General features: G+C 43.0%; 1 protein-coding gene across 4 annotated transcripts in view; it reads right to left on the bottom strand.

The window, feature by feature from the left end:
* Positions 1-20311, bottom strand: part of IQCA1 (IQ motif containing with AAA domain 1) — a 169333-nt gene that overhangs the window by 111129 nt on the left and 37893 nt on the right. For all 4 annotated transcript variants that reach the window (XR_009055021.1, XM_057744335.1, XM_057744336.1 and 1 more), the window contains exon 6: positions 18857-19062. Coding sequence is in view for 3 of the 4 variants with exons in the window: in XM_057744335.1 (XP_057600318.1) it covers positions 18857-19062 (206 nt within the window). In the remaining variant the exon portion in view is untranslated. The remainder of the gene's footprint in view (positions 1-18856; positions 19063-20311) is intronic.

Genomic DNA, 20311 nt, shown 5'->3' with positions numbered 1-20311 from the left:
TGTTTTCCATAGTGGCTGTACCAACTTACAGTCCCACCAACAGTGCAGGAGAGTTCCCTTTTCTCCACACCCTCTCCAACATTTGTTGTTTCCAGATTTTGTGATGATGGCCATTCTGACCAGTGTGAGGTGATACCTCATTGTGGCTTTGACTTGCATTTCTCTGATGATGAGTGATGTGGAGCATCTTTTCATGTGTGTGTCGGCCATCTGTATGTCTTCTTTGGAGAAATGTCTATTTAGGTCTTCTGCCCATTTGTGGATTGGGTCATTTGCTTTTTTGGTTATTAAGCTTCATGAGCTGCTTGTATATTTTGGAGGTTAATCCTTTGTCCGTTGTTTCATAGGCAATTATTTTTTCCCATTCTGAGGGTTGCCTTTTAGTCTTGTTTATGGTTTCTTTCACTGTGCAAAAGCTTTTAAGTTTCATGAGGTCCCATTTGTTTATTCTTGATTTTACTTCCATGATTCTAGGAGGTGGGTCAAAAAGGATCTTGCTTTGATGGATGTCATAGAGTGTTCTGCCTATGTTTTCCTCTAGGAGTTTGATAGTGTCTGGCCTTACATGTAGGTCTTTAATCCATTTGGAGTTTATTTTTGTGTATGGTGTTAGGAAGTGTTCTAAGTTCATTCTTTTACATGTTGCTGTGCAATGTTCCCAGCACCACTTATTGAAGAGGCTGTCTTTTTTCCATTGTATACTCGTGCCTCCTTTGTCAAAGATAAGGTGCCCATATGTGTTTAGGCTTACTTCTGAGTTCTCTATTCTATTCCATTGATCTTCCTTTCTATTTTTGTGCCAGTACCATACTGTTTTGATCACTATGGCCTTGTAGTATAGTTTGAAGTCAGGAAGCCTGATTCCACCAACTCCATTTTTCTCCTTACCTCTTGGACCCACTTATTCAGCATCAATGATCATTGCTTGTGTGTTTGTTGCATGCAGGTTTACAAAGTGTTTTCACACGTCTTTCACAAATTGTTTCTCATTTCATCCTTACAGGAATTCTGTGAGATAAGCACTTTTGTCCATTTTGCAAAGCAGGAAGTTGGAAAATCTGAGAGTTTAAGCGACTTTTCCAAAGGCAAACAGTTCCTTATGGAAACCTCAATTCTAACCTTGGGCTTCTACCTAGAAGCCCAGGACACCTCTACTAATCATAGTCACTTACTGGCTTTGCATAAACCTTTGACAATGGATTCCTTAATTCTTTAGCGATCAAGTTTGTGTTATATACCTTTCACATGTACACAACTTTTAACCCAACAATTCCACTATTGGGAATCCTTACTGAAATAAGAGATATTTTATGATGCACTATTTTTACTAGCGAAAGCTGTAAAAAATAGAAACTAGTAAGAAACTGCAAATAATCACCCAATGGGGAATGGTTATGTAAAGCCCCACTATGGAATCCAGCATCTGGACTGGACTTCACCTGCTCTTCTTTACCTTTTCACCACAAGCACTTAAAAAATACTTAGGTGGATGAATAAATTCAGGTCTCATTAAGACTAATCTGCTCTATGTGCACAGAGGGGATGTTGATGATAGAATATTAAGGGGAAAGACCAGGCTGGAGAGTGATCTGGGTTACTGAAAGAAAGGGGGCAAGAGAGCCTTGTATGTGTGTGTTTATGTTTGCAGGTGCAGGGGAGACAAAAACACTGTATACCTGGATTAGCTCTGAGCGAGAGCCTGGAGGGAGGAGGCCATTCATTTTTTTCTGTATTGTATATATTTGTATATACTGTATATATTTCAGTATTGCTTTCCTTACTAAGGCAAATAGGAATCATGTTTGTAATTAAAATGATAAGGTAAAATAATTTATAATAAAAAATAAATTTGATTTTTGGTTGGCTTCCTTTTTTGTCTTTTTTTAGGGTTGAGTATTATATAGACCTTGTAATTTTTACAGCAGAAAACATTTTTGTTTCAATAGTTAGAAAACTGTGACCTTCCTCTAGGGAAGTTAAATTCACCATTCTGCTTTCTACTGCTTGTTGGCTTCAGCAATTAAGGCAATCTAGTTATTGCAAGTATATTATTTCCACTCATTACTTTTTAAACTGAATTTATCATATGATATTGATTTCCATCTCTGTTTGTCAGTTCCTGGGCTATTTTCACTGATTTACGCGTGTGCTTTTATATTAGTGTAATGCACTTATAGCAATACCTTATTTTTCTTTATAATATTCTTGAAAATACAGTGTCATTTGTCCTTCCTTATTGTTCTTATTTTAATCTTAACGACTTTAATAATTATGTTTTCAAGTTCAATAAATAATCCTGTTGGGATTTTAATTGAAATTGTGTCCTCTCTATAAATTACCCAGAGCAGTTGTGTCATCTTTTCATTTAAGCAGAAACATGGCACGTCTCACCATTTATTCATCTTTTGAAATTTCTTCCTTTTAATATTTATAGACTTCTTAAGCTTTCATATATTTCTCTTTCATACTTTATTGTTGATTTTTTAAAAATACATTTTGTTACTTTCTTTAAAATTTGTTTCCTTTTTAATTAATTAATTAATTAATTAATTGGCTGAATTGGATCTTCGTTGCTGAGTGTGGGCTTTCTCTAGTTGCAGCAAGCAGGGGCTACTCTTCGTTGTGGTGCATGGCCTTCTCATTGCGGTGGCTTCTCTTGTTGCAGAGCACAAGCTCTAGGCACATGGGCTTCAATAGTTGCAGCACGAGGGCTCTGCAGCTGTGGTGCACAGGCTTAGCTGCTCCATGGCATGTGGGATCTTCCTGGATCAGGGCTCGAACCCGTGTCCCCTGTATTGGCAGGCGGATTCTTAACCACTGTGCTACCAGAGAAGTTCATATTGTTTCCTTCTGATGTCATTATACTGACGGTAATTTATATTATGGCACTAATTATTAGGGGACAAAGTCATCTGTATTTTCCTTTCCTTTTGTGGGACGACCTATAGTGTTTTCCCTCATTAAGCATATAGCTCTCTTTTGTTTTAAAAAGTACTTGATGTTTCATTCATTCATGCACTCACTTAGAACTATGTGCCAGACACCGTATTAGGCACAGGTAAAAAACAGTAAACAGAAGACAAAAAAAAATCTTGTTTTTATTCAGCTTACATTTTCTTATGCTAAGACTTTACCCTTGTCTTTGTTTTTAAATTTTTAAAATAAGAAGTGGGCATTCCATTTCATAAGATAATTTTTCTGCATGACCTGAAATGATTATATTGTTTTCGCTGATGTACAGAATATTGCATTTTCCTACCACTGAACTATTTATATTCCTGGCAATAAACACTTGTGTCTAAATTCTGAACTACTTGGAAGCCTAAAAGTCCTATCTGAAATAACAAGTGAGAGAGGAAAATCAAAACACAAACAAGTTGGAAATGAATCAAGCAAAAAATCACGACATGTAATTTTTTGTCCTGCAGATTGGGGATGCAGTAACATAAGTGGAAACCTCTAGTTTCCCTTCTCCCAGACCTCATTAGAAGAAACAACAAAACATGCACTGAGGATAGTTGTGGGAGCAGAAGTTATGGAAGCGCATCTCCCAGGCGCTAGAATTCCTGTGGAGAAGGCTCCTGGGGCCAGGTCACAGCGATGCTCGAGAAGGAGGCGTCCCTGGGCTGCCCTGAGAAGAGCCAGGACTGTCAGGGGCCACAGGACACTGAGCCGGAACTTGCCATCCTGGAGAGGAAAGGGAGCCACTTTTTAAGTCAGGGTAATGACCTGCCTTAGGTTTTACAGGCTGATTCTTCCTCTCTGTGTCCACACACTCTGAGGCAGCCCCTGAGTTCTCTGTGTCCTGGTGTCCACACCTTTGCATCTCTCCTTCCTCTTGAGTGGAGCTGGGACCCAGGACAGGATAAGGACAGGATGTCCTTCCCTGGTGGTTCTCCGCAGCTGTAATTCCCACCACGCTCCCAGACTTGCTCCCTTGCTGGCTTCAGTGAAGCAAGCTGCCCTGGTGAGAGGCCCACCTGGCAAGGAGCTGGGACAGCCTCCAGTCAACAGCAAGGAACTGAGGCCTCAGGGGCCGAACCCTGCCCACAGTCAGGAAAGCGTGGAAGCAGATGAGATCCTGGGCAGAGGACGCAGCTAAGTCCAGACTCCTGACCCACAGAGACCATGACAGCAGCAGTGGGTGTGGTTTTTAAGCCACTAAGTTTGTAAGTCTGAATGATACTGTTAGGTACACAGCAACAGTTCGTGAATACACTGTCATCATCCTGAAAACAGATTTTGGGGAGCCCGGGTGGTTTCGGGGAAGCAGGTTCAGGGGCTACTGCATCTAGGCTGGGGCTGGTGTGGCTCAGACCTCAGGTGGTGGCAAAGTCAGAGGCCTGAGAGGTTGGTGGGCTTGGGGCATATTTTGAGGGTAGAACCAATGGGCTTTTCTGGCAGACTGCAGGCTGGGCTGAGAGAAGTGTCCTTGGGGTGATGGTGACAGACTGGACGGATGGGTTCACATTTGCTGGGTGAGAGCCTGTGGGGGGCAGGTTTGATGGCATAAGATACCAGTTTATTTCTGGATGTGTGGAGCCTGAGACCCCCCGACCCCCCCATGCATCTCGGTGGGGATACTGGGTGGGCAGTGGGGTCTCTACGTCTGGAGTTTAAGAGAGCGAGCGCTCGGGCTGGGGATTTACGTTTGGGAGTCAACCACACAGATGGGATGCAACGCCATGGGCCTGGATGAGGTTACCATGGACACTGAGAAGGGCAGGGAACAGAGGGAGGCCAGGCCCGGGCCCTGGTCCTCTGGCTGTTAAGAGGAGGGACCGGCAGTGCATTTGGGTAGCTTCTATCATATATCTCGTGTCCGAGCATTTTTCTCCTGTCTTTTCAGAGTACTGCCTTGCCATTTATATCATATAACCAAAATTAGCCTCAAGACAGGGGATTTGTTGGGCAAAATTGATGATGTCATGAGTAGCAGTGGCCACTTCAAGTCAGATGGCCTTTCCTGCTAGAAAGGGCGAGGTCCTAGGCCCCCAGTGGGCAGATTGCATTCTACGTGAGCTGCTAGTTCTCTCCTGTAAACTGAATGGCTTAAATGCGATGGATCTTTATTTAAAATGCAATGTTATTTCCAGATGACCTGATCTTGAAATGATTTGCAAAGGATCTTCCATAGTGATATTTTTTAAGCACTATGTGCTCCGAACTTGGTATCCTGGTCTTCTTTAATCCTCCCAACAGCCCTGTGAGGTGGGTGCTATTTTTGCTGTCAGCGTTTTTCAGATGCGAAAGCTGAAGCTGAGCGAGTTTCAGCGACTGCCCCAGGAAAGCCAAGCTTGGACCAACTTGAGAACCTCAGGCTTGGCTGCCCTGCCTGGCGCATTACGCAGGCAGAGCTGAGCTGATGACCATGGAAAAGCACACTGGTGGTTTAGGTTCCAATAATAGAGCATTAAAATAAAGCTGTAGACCCAATAAGGAAGCATTTGGGGGGCTAGATGTATAATGAAAATGGTATTTAGTTGGAAATGAAGGCACCTGGGTTGCTGCCACTAATTAGAGGTGTGATTTGAGCAAATCACTCCATCACTGTGGGAGCCTGGTGCATTTCCCTCTCTTCCAAATGATGCTGTTGAACTAGGTTTATTCATTTGTTATTAAAAAGTAAGTATTGTGTGTCTATCAATTTCTAAAGTTCCTTTCAGCTCTAGAAACTATAATTTATATGTGACAATGTTAATGGGGGAAGGGCAATGTTATTTCTTACAGAATCTATTCAATGGTTAATATTACTTTCTTATAAAAATACCTTCGACAGAGCTACCTGCCTTTATATTCTTCTATTTAAGGAGCTTGAGGAGAAAAACACCCAGGTCTCCTATATTTCAGTTAGCAAACGTGAGGTACAGAACATTTGGTAAAGTTACAGCTGATTAAAAATTTATGCATATTGTCAAAAATTCTTGCACAAACGTGAAAAGGACCAGCTCTAGAGTCTGCAGTGATTTAGAAAGCAGAACTACTAAAATGATAAATTTTTCCCCTGAGCTCTGACACCGAGCTTCAATGGTCCCACCGTTTCAGACGCCCAGGACAGAGATTTATATGTGTTTCATCAAGTATGAAAAATATATGGATGGAGGGGTTTCCGGCCGGTCCCCCCCAAGTCATCCAACCAGCTCCATTAATGTCAGCAGGCTCATAAATTTCTCCTGCGTTCTAAAGAAAGCAGCTTGTGCCACCGCACAGAAGCCTCCGAAAGTGTCACTTGCTGCCTATAAATTCACTTACACTCAATAAAGGCAATTGGCTACACATGGACTTAATTACCATGGCCCTCATTGGGAAACTGAGGGGCTCGCCATTTCTCGAAGGAGAGGAGGAAAAAGTAGTGTGCAAAGCAAGGTGATTTCTCAGTGGCTCATTACAAAATCTGATTTATTCATTGATGTTTCTACTTATTAGTGGGCTATTACTAGCAGTTACCACTCCAGAAGGAAGCTTCCTTCTTGATTCCAAAGTATTATCATTGCTTATGCTTGAATTCTACAGGAACCTCCCTGCCCTATCCTGTGTTCACTTTTATGTTATTAAAAATAACAATATACTACTGATGACATAATTGACTATTTAGACTCTGGCTACTCTTCTGTTGAGAAAATGATACATATGCTTCATTTTCACCTTCTGTCTTAAATATTTATCTGTCTAGCAAAACTAATACCCAGGCAAGAACAATTCACTTTAAGAAGGAATGGAGAGAGTTTTCCATTTAAATAGATGGCTGTCCATTTCTGTTCACGCACCTATAGTTCTTCTAAACCCCAGACATCATTCATCAAAATAGCAACCCTTCCTCATTTAAAGGACTGAGTCACTGCCCTTCCTAACTCAAGAGTCCAGAAAGCTTAGGGAAGAATACAAAGGAGGAAAAGTGTAAGTTAGCAAAATATCCAGATGTTCACATTTTAAACTTATTTCTTATGTGCTGCTTTCAAAATTCATCATTTATAAACAACAACAGAGTGAATTACAGAAAAGGGAAGCTTTGGAGTATAAAGGTTAATTCTGATGATCCTCTGACCTTATTCTATCAAGTGACAAATACCTATTTATGAAACATAAAGGCATGATAATTTCTGTCTGAAGCAATACATGTGTATTGACATATGTCACCATATGACACAGAAGGTAAGAGCCTGCTGAAACACACCCAAAGGCTCTATATCCAAAGAGTAGTTTGTCCTGCCTTGCAGTGTATTAAGTGCCTATAAAGGAGCTGGCTTCCAAGTCATCTAACTTTCCCAGTCAGAGTGGCTTCAGCAGAGACTCAGTGGATGTGGGGGTTTTCATATTCCCAGGGTAATACTGGTTTTAATTTTTTTGGTGGTTTTCTGACACTCCTTAAGGTGATTCCCTACACTTTCCCACCTCTCTGGAAGGCGGGCAGAGGATGGCAGTACCTCTAGCCCACGGCTACTCAAAGGTTAATCCCAGGACCAGGACTGTCAGCATCTCCCAGGAGCTTGTTAGAAATTCAAACTTGACGTCAAAAACACAGGCCACCAAAGCAAAAATAGACAAGTGGAAGCACATCAAACTAAAAACCTGTGTGCAGCAAAGGAAATCATCAACAAAATGAAAAGGCAACTACAGAATAGGAGAAGAGATTTACAAACCATACATCTGATAAGGGATTAATATCCAAAATATATAAAGAACTCCTACAACTCAATAGCAGAAGACCCCCAAATAACCTGATTTCAAAACGGGTAAAGGAAGCGAACAAATATTTCTCAAGACATACAAATGGCCAACAGGTACATGAAAAGGTGCTCAACATCACTAATCATCAGGGAAATGCACATCGAAATCACAACGAAATATCACCTCACCTGTTAGGATGGTCACTATCAGAAGAGGAAAGATAAGTGTTGACGAGAATGTGGAGAAAAGGGAACCCTCGTACACTGTTGGTGAGAATGTAAATTTTGGTTCGGTCATTATGGAAAACAGTGTGAGCAGTTCCTTAAGGAAATTAAAAATAGAGCTACCATGTGATCCAGCAATCCCACTTCTGGGTATATAGCCAAGGGAAATAAAATCGGGATCTCAAAGAGTTATATGTACACTGTGAAATAACTGAAAAATATATGCTAGTCTCTGCCTCTGGTTCTGGGCACAGAGCCCCCAAATCCCGTGGAATTTCCTAGGTGACAGGAGTATCTTCTGTTCTAATGAGGTCCTGCTGGGTGGGCTCCTGGGTGGGGGCTGGTCCCTAGAAAGACCAAGCCATGCTTAGAAGCTCAGGACTTTCAGCCCCACCCTCTACTGTCCAGGAAGGGAGGAGGAATGAAAACTGAGTTTATGATCGATCATGCCTACATGATGAAGCCTCCATAAAATTTCCCAAAGTACGAGGTTCGGAGACCTTCCGGTTGGTGAACACGTGGTGGCGCTGGGAGGGCGGGGTCTGGAACACGGATGCTCCCGGCCCCTCCCCCCACACCTTGCCCTGTGCATCTCTCCTCCCTGGATGTTCATCTGTATCCTTTATCATTTCCCTTTATGATAAATTAGTAAATGTAAGTAAGTGTTCCTCTGAGTTCTATGAGCTATTTTAGCAAATTATAAAACCCAAAGAGGGAGTTGTGGGAACCCCGATTTATAGCCAATTGATCAGCAGCACAGGTAACAACCTGGGATTTGAAATTGACATCTGAAGTCGGGGAGGGGGAGCAGTTTTGCGGGACTGAGTCCTCAACTTGTGGGGTCTGAGGTTCTCTCCAGGGAGTGTCAGAACTCCACTGAATTATAGGACACCCAGCTGGTGTTGCAGAGAATTGCCTGATGTGTGGAAAATCCACACACACGTGGTGTCAGAAGACACCGTGGTCGTAGTGTGTGAGTAAAGGAGAAACACACAGGAGGAGACGTTTTTCTCTTTACACACATCCACGTTCACTGCAGCGTTATTCACAAGAGCAAGATGTGGAAACAACCTAAATGTCCGCTGACGCACATATGGATAAGGAACATGTGGTAGTACACGCGATGGAGTAGTATCCAGCCATAAAAAGCAGGAAATCCTGCCACAGGTGACAACACGGATGAACCTTGAGGGCAGTGCGCTAAGTGAAGTGAGTCAGTACACAGAAGGACAAATACTACATGACACCACTTAGATAAGGAATCTAAAATAGCCAAAGTCAGGGAAGCAGAGAGTAGAACGGTGGTTGCCGGGGCTGGGAGGAGGGGGAAAGAGGAAGGTATTAGTCAAATGGTGCAACGTTTCTGTTACATAAGATGAGTAAGTTCTGGAGATCTACTGTACAGCACAGAGCCTAGAGTTAATGATACTGTACTGCACACTTAAATGTTTGCCAAGAGGGTAGATCTTACATTAAGTGTTCTTATCACACACACAATAATAAATCAGTAAAAGAACGGGAGGTAATTATAAAAAAAAAATAAATGCAGACTCTTAGTCCCCACCCAAGACCTACTGAATCAGAACTTCTGGGGAGGGGGGTGGGGGAGGTGAAATCCGTTTTGACAAGCTTTCCAGCTGCTTTTGAAGCATGTGCCAGTGGGAGAGGCACTGCAGTCCGGCCCAACGTTAATTACAATAGTTCGCTCTTCTCTGCCTGTGATCTCAGCTCAGCACATGTACTGCATCTGCTGAATCTCAGGCACTCTGCTGGGTTCCGAGAAAACCAGAGGAAGACATCACTGCCCTGCCCCGCAAAGGCTTGCAGTCTAGAGGGAAAGACAGAGGCTCAATGGGCGGAAGGGCACCTCGGGAGCCTGGGGTATGACCTGGAAGAGTCTATGGACCATCGAGAGAGAGTCTGGCCACAACATCTGCCAAAGAGCCTCGGGGTCTGTCTTTCAACGTGACTTGGCGCCCGGATAAGCCCAGAGAGCCTATAGCAGCTGGGTGTTCTGAGTTTGATTTACTGTAACAACTGACAGCAAAATATGCGATTTCCTGCAGGTATGTACCTGTCCCCAAGGCCTCTGTAATTAATGCCCAAGACCGTGATTTCTCACCCATCTCTTCTTATGTCTTCCATTCAACCCAATATATCTTCCACCAAAGCAAATGGCAGAAAAAGAAGTTATTCACCTTCTCATAGGAGTAATCCACACGTGTTCACATCTCCTCCACAGACCACAGCTGCTTTTGAGAATTTACTGAAAATGTCATTACACAATGAATTCAAAATAAAGACCCCTAATCGCCTCCCCTGGCCATCCCTTTCCCACTATTCTCCTGAAATCTCTTTCTTCTTTCTGAAAGTAACTCACGCTTAATGTAGAAAACTTGGGATATAAAGGAAAAGAACAAACAGAGTTGTGGTCCCACTCCCGGGAAGACATCTATCATGAACATTCTAGTGGTTTCTTTTTGATGTCCTTAAAAGTCCTCAGAACAATTCTGAACCTTCTCCTGAGAACCAATCCCAGTTTTACACAATGATCAGACTTCAGAAAGCCTCTGCTCACCATGGTTTTAGTTCTGCCCGTAGCGACCCAAGTTTTTAGCCAACTTACCTGACTTTTCTGAGTCCCCTTCGTCACCTGTAAAATAATTGGAGTCAGCCAGCTTTCTCAAATCCCACGATTCCTCTGTCTTTCTCCCTTTTACCTACACAGACCATTGCCATGCTCTGTGGAAAGAGGCTTAGCAGCAGGGACAGAGGAGGAGTCAGGAACAAGGAAAGCTCCGGGTTTCCAGGTGGTACCTAGTGAGCAATCAGCCTTGGGTGACTGCCACCTTTTCCTACGAAATGACCATTGAGTCCAAGACACACAGGACAGGGTTTCTGCTGCTGGGATGCTCAGAACGAGGACACACACTCGCTGTTGTGGGAGCATCACAGCTGGAATCAAGAGACCTAGTATGAAAGGTCTCTCATGAGTCATGAGCCCCACGAAAGCCACTCGGCCTTGGGATCCCAGAAGAGCATGCACAGGAAGCACCTGATGAGGTGCCTATTGGAGGAGCAGTAGGCAGGTATGCAGGTTCAGAAGGAAGGCCCAGCTTCCTGAAGAGTGAACGGCGATGGAAGCCGGTGGGGCCCAGGGGCCTAGGAGGTCCCAGTAGGGGACAGCACAGAGGCTGGGTGGGAGAGATGTGAATGTCTTTTCCGAAAGAGACATTCACTTCTCCGGGCTGATAGGAAACCATGATATTCTGCCTCACCCCCCTGCCCCCCCGCCATCCTTAGCAAATTTCTGCTCGTGGCTGAGAGTCTACTGGGTGGTGAGAGAGGAATCTGTACGTCTACCCAGGTCCACATACCTTAAAATGACAAAGCTTAACCTGCAGAACTGTACACGAAAGGGTGAATTTCACTGCATTTAAACTGTATCAATTTTTAAAACTGAAAAAATTGGCAAAGCATTCCAAGACCTCTTCCAGGAAGGATGTGCATTTGCTGGTGATCTGTAGACATGTCACATCCTGGCCCCGCCCTGGGGACTAGAAGCACATTCCACTCTGTCTAATTTTTGTTTGCCTGCCTTGTTATTATCCCCTCAGCTTGATCCCTACCCCCAGCCCTCTCGGCCCTTCCTCCCTGGCCAGCCTCTCCTGCGGATCAGGAGGCGGCACTTGAAAAGATGCTCATGGCTGTGAATATAAAGGCCACAGACCCAGGAACGAAAACACAGGGCGCTATGGCTACGGGAACTATTCCAAATTGCACACTGCGTGTCTGAGAACGTGCTGGCCTTCCTATACGTTTAAAACAATTATTGAGGCTGTATCTTGTGCCACACATTGCTTTGAGAGCTTTATATGTATTATTCTATGTTATCCTATCTATGAGGTCAATACTGTTAATATCCTCATTTCAAGTTGAGGAAATGGAGGCACAGAGAGGTTGAGCAACTGGTTCAAGGTCACACAGTCTATAAGTGCTGGAGCTGGGATTTGAACCCAGGCAGCCTGGTTCTCAGACCACTCCTCCTGTGTGTGTGTGAGATTTGTAATGTATTTGTTTATTATACAGAGCATGATCAATGCCAACACAGCATAAGATTAAAAGGCACTGGCATTTTACTTCCCTGCCAGGCTCACCCTGTTGAGGACGAAGATCGTTCCAAGCCCCCAGAGTGCATCCTCTTAGCCGTCACTTCTGATTGACTGTGTGTTGACTTAAGAAATGGAATATGGCTACATCATTTACATCACTTCCAGATTCCTCATGGTTACATGGATTAAAAGGAGGCTGCTAAAATCCCAGGAGAACTGCCATGGGTCACCTGGGGTGACCCCCAGGTGTCACCCCACCTGGGGGTCTTACTTCTCTCTAGATTGAAGGTGAGCAGGATGCCAGGCATAGTTTCAACAAATTAAGTTAAAAAATGCAGGTGGGAGAAACGGTCCACACAGGACAATTGCAAAGACACAAAGGCCTGGAATCAGCCTGGTTTTCAGAGCTGACACCCGTGAGGAAAATGGGGAAGAGACTGTTGCATCTTCAGCGAAAAGAGCCCACAGTCCCATGGACTTCAAGGTTCTCCTTTATCACCCTAAGGGGTCGGATGAGGTCACTTCCAAGACCCCTTTATGATACTTTATTATTTTTTTTTTTTTTTAATTTATTTTTTTTTTATTTTATTTTTTTGGGGGGTACACCAGGTTCAATCAACTGTTTTTATACACATATCCCCATATTCCCTCCCTTCCTTGACGCCCCCACCTCGATCCCTATGATACTTTAAAATGAAGCTGATCTATGGATCGTGAAACTTAGGTGACAATTCAGGGCAGGTCCCAAGTGAAGAGAAATACCAATTATAGCAAGAGATTTTCTGAAAACAAGTATCCCCACGACTGTGCCATCCAATATGGCAGCCCCTAATGACACGTGGCTATTTAAACTTAAATTTGAATTAATTAAAATTAAATTAAATAAAAAATTCAGCTCCTCAGTCACCCTACCGTCTTTCCAGTGCTCAGAGCTGTATGTGGCTGGTGGCTCCTAGAGCGGATGGTGCACATCAGACCCATCCCACCACCACAGAAAGTCCTATGGGACAGGGCTGATGGAGAGTAATACAAACTTCTCTTGTTTGGTCCTTCCTTAGGAATGCTGCCAGCAAATGAAAGAAGGAAGAGCACTTATCTCATGGGGCTGTTGAGGGTTGTGGTAGGCTGAACAACGGCCACAAAGACATTGGGTCCTAATCCCTGGAACCTGTGAATGCTATCTTACAAGAAAAAAGATATCTATATTTGAGATGTGATTAAATTAAGAATCCTGGGATAAGATTATCCTGGTGGGCCCTACATGAAATCGTAAGTGTCCTTATAAAAAAGGAGCAGAGAGAGATTGGACACACAGAAGAGGAGGAGGCATGTGACCACAAGGCAGAGATTGGAGTGACGCAGCCATAAGCCAAGGAAAGCTGGCAGCCGCCAGAAGCTGGAAGATGTGAAGAAGAGACTCTCCCTTAGAGCTTTTGGAGGGAGCTCAGTCCTGCTGAGTCCATGATTTCAGACTCCTGACTTCCAGAGCAGGAAGTAAATATATTGCTACTGGTTTAAGCCACCAAGTCTGTGCTCATTCATTACAGCAGTAATCACAAATTAATGCAAGGGTTAAATTACTTTATAAATATTTATAGAGCTGCATTTTAGAGATCATTTAATAAAAGAGACTAAGGGACAGCCCTGTTCTCTTCCCAATTTGACAAAATATTAAAAGGATAATCATAGCTAGTCCATCCATGCAATCATGAAAGACACCTTCTGGAAAATATTTTAAGGACATAGGGAAGTGTTAAATTTTTAAAAATTAAAAAAAAAGGATTCATAAAACTGTAATTAAAATATACACATGAGAGAAAATTGCTGGAAAGCAATTTACCAAAAATTTTCATAGTAGCTACCTCTGCCTACTAAAGTTACAGATAATTTAAATTTCCTTCTTTAAATTCCATCTTGTGAATTTTCTACAATGAGCATGTATTACTTTTAACACTGGAAAAAAAGACTTCCTTTAAAATAATTTAAAAATTGACTTGAACAACAACTCCTAGTATTTGATAAAATACTAGGCAACTTTTGGCAACTACAGGTATTGATTAAATGAACTAAGAATTAGCGTTCAAAATTGTGGGGGTTTGAAACTTCTAGTCATTTTTTAGTTGTCACTGTGTGTCCTGTTGGAATGTATCCTGAGGACTGATCATGTTTCATGTTTCAAAACACAATATTTGCTTTTTATTTGTCTTTGATTTAAAAAAGCAAGGAAAAGGACTTTATCAAAGTCAATCAGATAAATGTAATCCAATTATGAAAATAAATCCACCCTCAACCTTACATTACTTCAAAAGGAGGGATCTTCATGTCTCTGTGAATTATACACAAGCACACCCATGGGAGCTGATCTAACTTGGCCTCCAAACTGTCAGGTCAGTAACACCAGGATGGAATGTTCTCAAGGGGACTGGCGGGGAGGGCTGGGTCTTCAAAGAAGCCCTGAGCCCCTCCCAGGAGGCCATCAGGAGTCTCCCATGACCCTCCCAGCACCTCGGCTGGGGGGAAGGGTACAACTCAGTTACTGCCAGCCTTAAGGCGCCCTATTCTTTCATCAAAAGAGATTTCCAAGAGTGTTCTGAAGGTACTGCATCAACATACTTAAAAAAAAAAAATTAGGGTTTTTAACATTTCAGATGTTTATTTTGGATTATCCCAAATTAACTTCTTGCCCATCTTTTTCTTCTAATATATTTTTAAGTAGGCTCTTTAATTACAAAAATAATACTTTTCAAAAAAAAAAGACTTCTAACCGTACAGAAGACCATGAAATAAAAAGTAACATCACTACTCTTAGCCCCAGAGGTAGCCATGCTAGCAAAGTTTCTACTGTATCCTTCCAAAAGTTTTCCATGCATATGCAAACATACATTTAATAAATTAAATGCAGATGTGAATATATCTTTGTATATATGTATATGTGTGTATATGTGTATTTTATCTATTTTAGCTTATTTGGACTTGGTTATATCCCCTAAGAAGACATTGGATTGTAAAAGTCTATATAAAAGTAAAGAATTATTTCATTTACAGAAAATGTGGTTGTGGGCATCTGTTCTCTGAAGTCCTGAGAAAAGGGAGGAAAGTTGCTGATAAGGAAAGTTCATGAACACAGGGTATATCATCTTCATTAACTATGAAAATGAAGGTTTCAATTATAAACCAAGGTGATTTAATCAGAAGACAATTCTTTTGAAACAATGCCTTTCTACCTAAATTTGCATGACTGCACACAATCATCCTGAGTATATTTCCTCCATACACAATTACGTAATTAGACCAGAAAGGCCAATGGCAATACCGCTGGCTTGCACAGCCCACATCTTGGAAGGGAAATGTGGCCATTGCTCTCTTCTCAGCACCCGGCACTGTCCTCACAGGACCTGCCATTTATTAGGAGAGGGACACATGGATGAGCAGATGGTTACAATACGGTGGGAATAACATGGCCTGCATATTGGGGTCTGAGTCTCGAATTTCTTAATCCCATGAAATAGGTTTGAGTCTTGTTCTCTTATCACAGATGAGGAGACTGATGGCACAGAGAGGTTAAGCGACTTGAGCAAGGCTGCACAGCTATTTCTCAGTAAGCAAGGCTCCAGTTTGTGTGATTATGCAGACTGCCTGGAGGAGAAATGCGGAAGGTGCTAGCAGAGCTCAAGGAGGAACCAGAAAAGAATTGCAGGGAAGCAGTCAGGGAGGTTTCATAAACAGGCTGGACTTGAACAAGAGGTTGGTGAAGCAGAGGGGTAGGGAAAGGGAAGAGAAGGCGGACAAGTAGGACACCACCTGCGCCTTGGGTGCCACCCTCCAAGGGTCTCAGCCAAGGAGAGGATGAGTATTGAGGCCCCAGCAGAAACCCTGGAGTGGCTGAAGAGCATCAGGGACCACTTGGGTGGTACCTGTCTTCCTGTGTGTGCAGCACGTGAGGGGGATGGACGGAGCCAAGAGGAGGGGACCTGCTGGTGGAGGGTCTGAGACAGCCTGCCTGTCCCCCAGGGACTGAGCAGGGCATGAGCAGGGCACCCTGTGTGCTCCCAGAGAGCATGGGGTTCTTGAAGGAACCAGCATCCCAGCGGCATGAAGCCTGTTCAGGAAATGAGAGGCCTGAGTTGCGCTCAGTAATTGAGGGCACTTGGCAGAAACCACGGTTGCAAGAGGAGGTCCCCAAAGACCAGGTGGGCTGGTCTTGCCTCATGGAGCCCACCCCCCTGCAGAAAGCAGCCGGGGCACGGACACAGCCCGAGCCCAGGTGCTATTTACTCTGCCCTGCCCCCAGCCCACGCTGTGAGGGTTGGTAACCTGCCTTTGTAGTCAGATGCCACGAGGGGAAGAAAAACGGGGCAACATTCACGATAGGGAGCTATCTGAAGTGACTGCAAATTTACTCAAAATAGACACTTAACTTTAAAGAGACTATTTTAAACCAGAAGAGATTGTTACCTATAATTGTCACCTATTAAGTTTTCCTTATACTGTGAGCAGGAGTTTGGCAGGCGGTGGGGGCTGGGTTTGAGAACAACGCTAGTGATTGGAATACTGGGTTTTCGTATCTGAATAACAGGAAAACATGCTCTCTTAAAAACTCAAACATTAACGTCTCTGCTGATATAATATCTTTGATGTATTTCTAACAGCTTTATGGATGTATAATTAATATATAATAAACTGTTCATATTTAAGTGTACAGTTTGATAAGCCTGAGATATCTATCTACCTACCTATATATATGTATATGTATATGTGTGTGTATATGTATATCTTATATCTCCATGAAACCATCACCAGAATGAAAAGTGAGGAGGAAGCTGAGGAAGAGGGGATGTGTGTGTGTACATATATACATGTACCGCCCTCCCTATTAACATCTTTTCTCCATTGCTTTACTATTATCAGTTTTTGGTACTGAATTAATACAATGTCAGATGTTTCATTTTAAAATATTCCTTTCATTTAAAATACCCAGTTTGGCTATAAAATATCGCTGATAAATATGATATAAAGAGAAAAGCTCATAAAACTAATCAATTTTGAATTTTAAAAAATCATCAATGTTTAAAAATTGTATTTACATAATAAAGGACAGAACTCCCCAACCAAAAATATGTAACTGTTATATCAAATATTCCTAATGAAATTTTGTTATAAAATTTAAATATTATTGAGGAGACAGCATGTTAGAATCTCATGCGAAGTTAACTGCAAGAGAAGTGTACAATTGTTTAGGTTTTTCTGAATCATTGTAAAATAACTGATGTGTGTTAGATATCTGTTGCTGCATAATAACTCACCCCAAAACTGAGTGACCAAAACAACACACGTTATTATGTTACTCTTTCTGTGGGTAGGGAAGTAGGTGTGGCTTAGCTGGGTGCCTCTGCCTCAGGGTCCCCCATGAGGCTGCAAACAGTGTTGGCTGGGGCTGCAGCCTCATCTGAAGGCTCACCTGGGGGAGAATGCCCTTTGAGTTCATGCATGTGGTTGTGGACAGGATTCAGTTCTTCTTGGGCTAGAAGGAGGCCCTAGGTTCCTTGATGGCTGCCACCAGTAACCTCCCCCAGTTCCTGCTCTGGGGCCCCTCTGCTGGGCAGCAGCTGACCTCAGAGCCAGAGGGAGAAGCAGGTGAGGGGGTGAGGAGCAAGCAGGATGGCAGGGCCACCCCATTACTTTCACTATATTCTTTTATTTTCATTTTTTAATTTTGGCTGTGCCCTCGTGGCTTGTGGGATGTTGGTTCCCCAACTAGGGACTGAATCCTCACCCCCTGCATTGGAAGCATGCAGTCTTAACCACTGGTCCACCAGGGAAGACCCCTATATTCTTTCCTTTAGAAGTGAAATTCTAGGTCTACAACACACTCAAGGCGAGGGTGTCATCAGAGGAAGAGGTGGGGTCAGAGGGGGCCATCTGCCTACCACAGATAGAAACATCTTTTAATGTAATGTTTTGAGAGGGATTTTGGTTTTCTATTGCCAACAAGTTAACTTCCCTGGTCCTGACAAGTTCACCAAAGTTGGTGCCTGAGCATCTCTGAACCTAATGTACAGCAAAGAAAACAGGTGGTGCGTCTGCCTCCACAACCCTGGGACTGATCACAACCTTCTGCTCTTTCTTTCCCCTCTTGAAATAGATTTTAAAGCTGCTCTCATTGGGTTGCCTACAAAGTGTTTGTTCTACTGTGTGGAAACTTGTAGTGTGTTCTACAAGTGTTTTTTCTACTGTACTTTAATAAAGAAGCACACCTTTTGTAAATAAAAACCATCTTCTGAAAACAAGCTTTAAACTGCTTAACATTTCACTTAAGAGCATTAAAGAAGACCCTTCATACCGGCAGACCCTTAACACAGGAAGGCCTTAATATACATAATGCCTTTTCCCCAGAACTGCTCCACTCCCATTGTTTCAGGGAGGTCTGGGGGCCAGGTGTCACGGCCCAGAGTCAACAGCTGCCTCAAGGGATTATGACAAAGAAGGATCTCGAATGAGATTCTGCAACCTTGTACAATTAGGGCCAAATCCCAGGATGGGCAGCATGGCTGGATCCCTTGGATTTCAGACAGACCTGGCCTGTGAAGTTCTGCCATCTTGGGGCTGTGTCATCTACCCATGATGTTCAATTTCATGTGGTTATAGAGATATTATAAGGACTGCATTAAAAAAACACAAAAAAGCAATTTCATAAAAAAAGAATTAGTTCCTGAATTCTTAGCCTTGATATTTCGCTTTCTAAAATGAAGCCAGAAAACCACATGACTCTATGTCAACATATTTCTGCTTAAAAACATATCAGAACAACAACCACCACAGAAGAGGCTGTCAGGATAGATGCCCTACACTCACCTGCATTCAATGAACCAATGCCGGATCTGATCTTGGAGGTTCTCCTTGATGTCAGGACCTTCTGTTAGTTTCAAGTCATCCTTGATTGTAACCAAGGCATCTCTGTATTCCTCTTCATGCTTTATCTGCACCATATTTCGCAGGTGGGTCACCCTATCAGCCTGGATTATTGTGGCACTGACTTCATTAAACAAAGGAGGTGGATTCTGAAAATATAAGTGAAAAGGTTTGAGATCATAAAGGTCACAGAGCTGGTGAAAAATATTAGACATTAATGAAACATGTCAGTATCGTCAGTAGTGTCTTACCAAAGGCCCATAAGAAGGAGAAACAGAATAAAAGAATCAGATCTTGCAGAAGAACTTGAAGAAGTGATTCACCACTGTGGGGAGGAAGGATGGGGTCACTCTGTACCATTCCCCAGAAACTGGCTGAAGGGTAGTTAGCTTAAAAAATGCTTATTTGTTAAATCATTCAAAAGTCATTCAAGTTACAGAAAGTAAAACTTTTCCCAATCTTCTAGGGAGCGAAAAGAATATAGTATTAGAAAGAAGCAAGAATTGATGAAAAGAGTTTGGGTGTTCTGATTTCAAGAAAAATGACAGCAAAATCAACTCTGAAAACATCCCCTCTAGGGAACTTCCCTGGTGGCTCAGTGGTTAAGAGTCTGCCTGCCAGTGCAGAGGACATGGGTTCGATCCCTGGTCTGGGAAGATCCCCACATGCCATGAAGCAACTAAGCCTGTGAGCCACAACTACTGAAGCCCGTGCGCCTAGAGCCCATGCTCCGCAACAAGAGAAGCCATCGAAATGAGAAGACCATGCACCACCAGGAAGAGTAGCCCCCGCACGCCACAACTAGTGAAAAGCCCGAATGCAGCAACGAAGACCCAACACAGCCAAAAATAAACAAATGAATAAATTAAAAAAAACCATCCCCTCTACTGTTAAAAGACTTTCAGAGAAGGAAATTCTCAGCTGACTCCAGACCTTCACGCTGTTACATCTTATTGTGAGAATGTTCTCCCTCGACATATGCTGATCAGAAAGGCAACAACGTCTGGCTATAGAACACCAACTAAGTGTTCAGCACTGGTCCAGCATCTATGGAGGGTTGTGGTAATAGAAAATGCAAAGTCACTTTGAGACATAATTCCTGTTCTTTAGAATCCCTAAAGAAGTGAGGTTGGCGCCATAAGAGTAACGTCCACCATAGCAGGGAACAGTGTCAGATAATCTATAAGAGGGTACCTTGTGCGTTTGGATGGAAAGAACTAAAAGGGACTTGGAGAAGAAGAACACACACGGGGCTTGTGGTGCTTGGAATCACAGGTATGAGAGAGAGATACTGAGCTCTAAGGAGTTCAGATATTCAGCCCAGGTCAGTGAGCAAACGAAGCACAAATTCAGTGGTGTGCTGGAGCCAGCCTATAATGACGTGTGAGATCCAACTGA

This window comes from Hippopotamus amphibius, chromosome 8 (assembly GCF_030028045.1).
Source record: "Hippopotamus amphibius kiboko isolate mHipAmp2 chromosome 8, mHipAmp2.hap2, whole genome shotgun sequence".
In the NCBI taxonomy this organism is placed as follows: domain Eukaryota; kingdom Metazoa; phylum Chordata; class Mammalia; order Artiodactyla; family Hippopotamidae; genus Hippopotamus; species Hippopotamus amphibius.
Note: the sequence above shows the minus strand (reverse complement) of the source record. Positions and strands in the feature narration are given on the sequence as shown.